Raw genomic sequence first — 8472 nt, 5'->3', positions numbered from 1 at the left:
TGCAATTTAATAATCTTTATGTACGACTTCGATTTTGTTTAGAAATATTTATGATGATTTTCATACTTTGATGTACGATTGTTGGTTTACTGTGGTGTTTGCGAAGATGTTTAATCTCTGTATTAGTTCTTTGAGTTCTTATATTGCATAATATAGCTCTAAGATGTTGTACATAAAAGAGTCCTAGCCGGAAACTGAAACAAATAGTTTTAATGGTCGTATTGGATTTCATTTAACTGAATAAACACTTCTAGCTATTTGCAACATTCATGTAGTCTGATTAAAATAAAATGTGGCTTAGAAAATTTTTGATCGTTTGCTATCGTTAACTCATTTTTTAAAATTTTGCGTCTTGGTCCGATCTGATTCAACACCGACCATATGATATCGCGACAAGCAATCGAGTTGAGCAGGCGAGTCGAGCAGTCGAATCAAGCAATCGAGTCAAGTAATTAGGTCGAGCAGTCGATTCGAACAGTCAAGTCGAGCAGTCATATCGAGCAGTCCAGTCGAGCAGTAAAATCAAGCTGTTCAGTCAAGCAGTCCCGTCGAGCAGTCGAGTCGAGCAGTTGCATCGAGTACAGTGGACTCTCGGAAAAGTTAATTGTTCAGAAAAGTTAAGTTCTAATCTTCATTTCTAATTTGTCGGTTTATTATCACCTTTTCACAATTGCATACAGAGTCTCATTATAACTGGGATCAAATTAAACTCTTGTACCGGACAGTTGTAACAACAGTTTCTATACGGGCACATAGTTGCTTCAGGATTTTTGATAACATACTAGAAAAGCGCAAACTCAGATTGAATTTCAAATGCAAAAGAAGGAACAGTAGAGAACAAAAAATAAGTGCGAAAATCGTTGTCAAAACGTTGTCGTAGACTACGAAAAATCAAAAGTAAACAAGAATAACCGACTATTTTATAGTTACAGAAAGGAACCAAGTATTATTTCATAAACACCTTGCTACATATTTCTTTACATTACAACTTCCAGATACTTAAAAATGTGTATCCTGTATCCGAGAATATATTTTTCGCTTTTGTTTTTATTATTTTCAATGACTCTTAGGACTACTCAGAAAAGTTAATGTTTCGGAAAAGTTAATCGACCCATTCCCCAATCGATTAACTTTTCCGAGAGTCCACTGTAGTCTAATCGCACAGTTGAATCGAGTGGTCTAGTCGAGCAGTTGAGTTGAGCAATCTAGTCGGGTCAAACGGTTCAGTCGAGCAGTTAAGTCGAACAGTTGAGTCGAGCAGTTCAGTCGAGTAGTCCAGTCGAGCAGTTGAATCGAGCAGTTAAGTCGAGCTGTCGAATTAAACAGTTAAGCCAAGCAGTTGAGTCGAGCAGTCGGCTTGAGTGGCTAAATTGAGCAGTCTAGTCGAGCTGTTGAATCAAGCTGTCAGTTGAGTCGAGCAATCAAATCGAGTAGTCTAGTCGAGCAGTTGAATCGAGCAATCGGTTGAGTAGTTGAGTCAAGCAGCCGATTCGAATAGCTCAATCGACTAGTTGAGTCAAGCAGTTCATTCGAGCAGTCGAGTCGAGTAGACCACTCGAGTAGTGGAATCAAATAGTTGAAACGAGTAGTTAAGTCGAGCGTCGAATCAAACAGTTGAGTCGAGCAGTCTAGACGAGCAGATAAATCATGCTGTCCAGTCAAGCAGTCCAGTCGGGTCGAGTAGTAAGGCAAGCAAATGTGTCAAGCAGTCGAATCGAGTATCGAAGTCGAGTAGTCCACTCGAGCAGTTAAATCGAGCTGTTCAGTCAAGTAGTCAAGTCGATCTGTCCAATCAAGCAGTTGAGTCGAGCAATCAAATCGAGCAGCCTAATCGACCAGTTCAGTCGAGCAGTCTAATCAACCAGTTGAGCAATCGAGCAGTCCAGCAGTCGACCAGTGAGGTGACTGAGAATACAACCCATTGCTACAAAAGCATGAGGTCCTGTCTGGGACCTGTTTTCAGTTACCGATAAGCCTCTTATAATATCCTGTTAGAGACCTGCTTGTCGGTACAGACATAAGCCTCTTATATAAATACTCTTGTTAAACTTAAACATAGTCACGTTTTGTTTTGTTATAAATTGTAAAAATTATTTTCTACACTGAAAAAAAAGCATTTTAAAACTAAAAATCGATTTTCCAAAAAATGCCATCTCAGAAATTGATGAAATTTTTTTGAAGATAGATATTAAATGGCATTCAATTTTTCGTACATTGCAAAATGGGCATATTGAAGGGAAAAAAGTTTTTCTAACAAAAACTTTTTCTGGATAAAAAGGACAAAAACATGAGCTATGAGTGATTTTTAGAAAATTTTCGGAATTTTCATAACAAAAATACTGAAAAAAATAAAAATCATTTCTACACTTTAAAAAAAAAGCATTTTAAAAACTAAATTTCTATTTTCCAAAAAAGCGCATCTCGGAAATATGTTTGTTTGTGCTAAGGATAAAGTTGCAACACTATTACTGCGTAAATATAAAACATAATGGATAACTCAATTCAGAAAGGTTGTAGATTGCATTCATCTCTAGAAATGTTTCATACATGACGTTTACCGAAATTGCTTCTATAAGGTAGTGACTGTCTACTGAGCGCAAGTGGGCGCACCAAATCTGCTTTAAAATAATATTCTCCATAGTTTCTCCATCATATATGTTCTTTTTCCAAAACAAGAAAGGGTTTCCATTAATAAATACAATTCTGATGTGAAAATTAATTTTTTAGTGTAAACTAAATCCGGCATATTTCTGCTGGTTTTTGTCGAAAACCAAATTTCAAGATTATTCAACAAGTATTGCATGAAAACGTGACGTGAAGGACAATTTTTATTATTTTTTTGAATTCAGTGGACAAAAATCTATAAGAATCTGTTGAAAAGTCTTATGCAGTTTTTTTGATTTTAAAATGCTTTTTTCTCAGTGTAGAAATTATTTTTTATTTTTTTTTCAGTATCTTTTTATGAAAATTCAGAAGATTTTCTAAAGGTCACCCATAGATCTTTTTTTTCAGGTCCTATAATTTTCGAGTTATATTTTTTATAATGAAAAAGAGAAAAAAAATTAAGTCCTTTCCAAACATTAATCTAGACCAATTTTCGAAAAACTAAGTATGCAAAGTTGTTTATTTACAATTTACATGAACTCTTTACACACAAAAAGTTTCACTGAAATCTGAGAGGGTGCTGCCAACCCCATAGACGAGTTGGCGTGAAATCCGTCATGTGGCAAGACTGGTTGGAACACCATCAAAACAGCAATTAGCAGTGTAGCGGAGTGCTACATTAGGCACGAAATCAGCGAAACGACTGATTTGATCATAGATGTTTGAGGGTGATGGATGAGGAGAACTCTGCGCAAGCGGCAAAGGTGCGCAGTACAACACGTCAGAACGTGGAAATACACCGGCAGAAGAAGATGCAGCGAACCCAAATCTTCCGAGAGGGAAAGCGTTCCCTGGAAGAGCAGGAGTATGTGGATTTGAAGCGGATGCATCGTTTTCAGGAAACTTGAAAGTTCTACCAGAAACTTAACCCGGAAATGTGTCCGGGTAAGAATGGCAGTATTTTGACGGAAATCGTGAAGTGACAGAAAGGGGAAAACAGCACTTCGATAAACATTTAAATGGCGCCCAGCCAGAGAACCATGGCGGCGGGGAAATCCATTTCGACGGTGCGACAAAAGGAGAAGCGGCGTCACCCCCAACGAAAAGCGAAGTTAAAGAGGCCATCATGCGGCTTAAGAACAATAAATCTGCTCTTTAAAATGGGACCAGAAAAGCTGGACCCTTTTCTGCACCGTTACTGCATTGTTAGAATTTGAGATACAGAACAGCTATCGGCGAGTGGAAAAAACGCTTAAAAGCGTTTGTTCCAGTACAGGCGTCTAATTTTTTAGGAGAAAAGGGAAAACGAACGTCTATTTTCTATCGTCTATTGGGGATTTTTTTTATTCATTTTACACGTAACGTGATCACAATACTTTTGAAAAATCTTTTTCGGAGATGCTTTATTCGGGAAAATATTTAAAACACTCCATAACCGTGCGAAATATTCTTGATACTGAAGTCCAAAATTTGTACCACCTTGGCAGTCCCATTTTTGGACAAGCAAAATTCCGCCCTATATTGTCCCTCATTGGGGATCCCTTCGGAAAACCGCCAGTTTAGTGCAACATTCCGCAAATGGTAGCGTCCTTTCCGAAACGGACACAGCTTCGCATCAACAGCCGGCGGCGGTTGAGGAAAATTGCTATCCCTACCAAAATTTGTCCAATCCCGCCTATACTGATAGCTGCTGAGATAGTCACAAATCCGAAAGTACTGAACCATCAATGGTTTCCCGGTAGCATTGCGACTTCGTAAGACGGTTGATAGTATCCATTGATTATTCAAGTCCTCCAGTAGTTCCCACGTTCCATTTAGGGTTACAAAGCTGTTGTTCATATGAACTAAACGAATTTGCGTAAAATTGACTACTTCCATGCCGAACAACTGTTCCCACTGATCAAATGTTATTTCCGTTGGAGGTTTCCGGCTGACAAAGTGATAAAGTAGCAGAACGACGCCGAACACGGTTACATATACCGTCAGGAAGTTCATGACTAAATGATCTGTTTTCAAAAGCTACTGGATTTGCGTGATTTGTTCCATCTCGATTAACACAAACGATGTAAAAAAATCTCAATTTTATTTGATTGGCTTGTACTACATCTAGATCATGTACTGTGCTGGCTTAGCATTGAACTTATTACTAGCTATTCACCGTTCGCTCGCTCGTTCGCTAGCTCGTTTAGACGATTTTCGCTGGCACCTCGAAGCAGGTAATCGATTTGGAACCACGACCCTGCAGCTCCCAGTGCACGACCAGGCTCATCTTCGGGTAGATTTCCAGCACCGGAAATTCGCGCTTGTACACAACGGGGACACCGGCCTTCAGCGGACAGCCAGCTTTGGTTTCACCATCTTCGGCGTAGATGAAATCGCACGCACCGGTTCCGTCGACGCCAATGAACGGCAGCGGCAGCGACAGGACCTGAGCGTACACGGTCGTTGTCAGCGTTTTGATGTCCTCGGCTATGGAATGAGACGATAAGATGGAATTAGTTTATACTCAAACTTTTCCTGAATATCAAACTGTTTTCGTTTACAAGAAATGGATTAGAATTTAAAATCTATTAGGTCAGGTTCAGGTAGCGATCGATATGACTTTGTAAGTAAAAGTATATTATAGCTCGACACTTACTGGGCGTAAACTTCTGATTGATGGAAACCTTGGTTTTCCGCTTCAGCTTGCATGGTGGTTTGGAACAGTTGCTGATGTCGATCGTATTTTCCGTGACCGGCACTAAGCTCTTGGTGGCTGTGGAACGCACGAAAAAAACAGCGCCGGTATTAGTAAGAGTGCTTGGAATCACAATAATTGGTTTGGTTTAGCAACTTACAAGGACACGCGCTCACATCGGTCGCTTCGGCATAAAGGTAAAGGCAATTCAGCGCTAACAGCACAACGAACAGCGACTTCATCTTTCGAACAGGTAGCAGGTTGCCTCAAACAAACACTTTCGATGCGAGATGATTCTGCGGAATAAATGAGAAGAACTTCATTCAGCAACGGAACTATATGTGAGTGTTTCCTTGCTGGAAACGGTAATGGTCTGGAGCGAGGTAAAAAACCTAGGGCAACTTGCGGTTATTTCTTCGGAAGAGAAACGAAGGGAGGTCGTGACTTTCAATATTGTTAATTAGATACCAGCAATTATAATGAGCACTCAATGTCACGGCTGAAACGAATATCAACAAATCAGGAGGGTTTTGTTTGTTTGTCGGCTCTTGTGTAATTCACCTTCTCGTGCGCAATTTACGGTGGCAGGCATAAAAAATAGCCACCTCAATTTTGCTTGATATTGTTCTCTAGCATAACAAAAACAAATAAACGAAGTGCTTGGTCCATAGAAACAAATCTCATTTTTTCCAAAATTTTGGTGGCTAAATAGTTAGTAGTGCGACCGATCAACTCCCGTCCCAGTCTGGGCATCGCAGGGAACCTAAAATTGGATTATAAATTAAACATAAAATTTTGGGGTCAGTCCCGGTGTAGTGGTTAGCATTCACGCCTCTCACGCCGAGGACCCGGGTTCAAATCCCAACCCCGTAGAAGTCACGAATGACCCAAGCTTTTTAAAGTAACTATAATCAAACAAAAAAAAACAATATTTAACTTGGATTCCGGCTTGAAATTGGAGTTAAAATTGGGCAAATTTAGGCTTAAACCAAAGAAAGGAATATCATCTTCGATTTGAAAACTGGATACAACTCAGTTCATTTTTGACTGCCATCTAGTGGTAACAGGAACGCTTTTTACACGGAAAAAATTATACCACTTTCAATAGACCTGTCAATTATTCTGGTATAAATTAACGATGTGCGAGATAACAGGTTCACCCTTGTATTGCGCTCTTCGCACTCAATTGGACTGCACAGTTATTAAGTGCAACCTCCAAAACTGTGATGAAAAGTGTGCTACTGATAATATCGCTAGTAATCTTATATCGATAATACCATCAAACTTCATCGTCACGGAAGAATATCAAAAATTGGAGGGTTCAAAGTGAAATCTGCTTCTTGACTTGTTATTATTTTAACATTTTTGTTCTATTTCTTGCGTATTTTTGCTTATACTGTCATATTATCGTTATTAATTATTACCGATAAGAAAACTTTATCAATAATCGTTATAGATTTTGATCGGCATTTCCCATCATTACAACTCTCCCATCTGAGCTGACATTTGATTTAGCAGTGGTGCCAGTACCAGTTGTAGGAAAAGCAAATAGTATTTAAGTTTTCATTTATTTCATATATGCTGCATATTTGTTCAAGTTATGAATTATGCGTGAAATTATTCATTTAGAAACTACTTTTATATTATTCTTAGCGTCGATAACAACTCTACGTAAGCATTAGAATTCAAATAGGAATCAACCAAGATTCAGGTTTTTTTCCCACGAAATTTTGGCACATTTTCTCACCTACAAAATGTGTGACTGAACAAGTGTGTACAAAATCCAACTTTTAATGCAAAGAGCAAAAGCGGCTTGTGTTTTGTGTGAATTTTTTTTGAAGATGTTTATAATTTTTTTCACACAACTACTTCAATCCTACCAGAAGCATAATGAATATACCTTATGTTCGCACTTAAAATCGATCCGATACAAATCGTTATGAGCAACGGTCCCTCGCATAATTTTAAACTGTGAAAATAACGTACATAAATGAAGATAGAATTAACAAAAGGGCGAATGTCGCAAGCGTAAACAAACCGAGTGAGGGTTGATTTTCCTATGCTGGTCCAGCAAAAAGTAACTCTCACTCGTTTTGTTTACATTTGCGACATTCGCCCTTTTGTTAATTCTATCTAGAAATGTACATTTAAAGTGACAGTAGTACGCAATGATTTGCTAATGAGTCAAAGTGTCAAATTGTGGCGAGCAAAGTTACCATAAGCATGTACATATTTTCAAACACACATGCTTCTACATGTTGGAACCAATTAAGCCAGTCCGGTATCACCAATACACTCTCACATATGATTTGACAATAGCCCCATACTGATGGGCCCGTCGATGCTGGCCCCGAAACAACAATGCCCGCTCCATAGAATTTCTATGAAATGATTTCCCGCCCAGTGCTTTTGATGTCCAGATTTCAACCAAAGAAAAATGGCCATGTACCGGGGGTCGAATTATGTCCATTTAATAGGTTAAGGCGAACCAACCGCAGAGCGTTACAGTCGTTACCAGCCGTTACAGCGGTCCGTCTTAGCGTTCTTATCGGAGAATTGTACTTCGAACAAAGAGGCTCTATTGGTGTCAAATTTCATACACGTGTGCGTTAATATAGATGCTGATTGGTCTAGACACATGGAGTGATGAACCAAAAACGATCGGTGCCAAAAATGAAACGAACTGATCTATTGAACTTAGGGAAAAAACAAGCAGGTTCTATTTTGCTAAACGTCTAAGTTGTGCAATTTTGACAGGTAGCAGGTAGAGGAACAACCTGTATTCGAAAGTCCTTCCACTAAAATCATTTTATCTATTAACGGCTTCCAAGTTCCAAATCATCTCCGTTCCAAAGAACTGACATCTTAATTTCAGTTTCAATTATTACTGATATGTGCCAAGCCGACATTTTATTTTAGATTTCAAAACAGTAAAATCTTTATTATACTGCATCACTTTTCTGCTCCGATTATAATTTTTCAATAATATCTTCTTTAAGTTGTCATTAATAACAACAATCCCTATTAACCAGGTTGAACTGTAGTGCTAACGGTCAATTCAAAACATAGAAAAATATTATACCACTTTATACCACAGTCAAAGTGGCATAAATGTGCACGGTCTGTGAAACTTACTCGAAGTAAGAAAAAATCGTTGCTGATTTTTGCATTCCTTTTGTGGTCAGTTTTTG

General features: G+C 38.6%; 1 protein-coding gene across 2 annotated transcripts in view; it reads right to left on the bottom strand.

Annotated features, from left to right (window-relative positions):
• Nucleotides 1–4685: 4685 nt before the first annotated feature.
• The window catches only part of LOC128745095 (ecdysteroid-regulated 16 kDa protein), a 29718-nt gene continuing 25931 nt past the window's right edge, over nucleotides 4686–8472 (bottom strand). For both annotated transcript variants that reach the window (XM_053842081.1, XM_053842080.1), the window contains exons 2-4: nucleotides 5442–5577; nucleotides 5243–5359; nucleotides 4686–5073 (exon numbers count right to left, since the gene is read on the bottom strand). In XM_053842081.1, the coding sequence (XP_053698056.1) occupies nucleotides 4790–5073; nucleotides 5243–5359; nucleotides 5442–5523 (483 nt within the window). In that variant the 5' untranslated portion in view covers nucleotides 5524–5577 and the 3' untranslated portion in view covers nucleotides 4686–4789. The remainder of the gene's footprint in view (nucleotides 5074–5242; nucleotides 5360–5441; nucleotides 5578–8472) is intronic.

This window comes from Sabethes cyaneus, chromosome 1 (assembly GCF_943734655.1).
Source record: "Sabethes cyaneus chromosome 1, idSabCyanKW18_F2, whole genome shotgun sequence".
Lineage (NCBI taxonomy): Eukaryota > Metazoa > Arthropoda > Insecta > Diptera > Culicidae > Sabethes > Sabethes cyaneus.
This window is presented reverse-complemented; position numbering and strand designations above follow the sequence as displayed.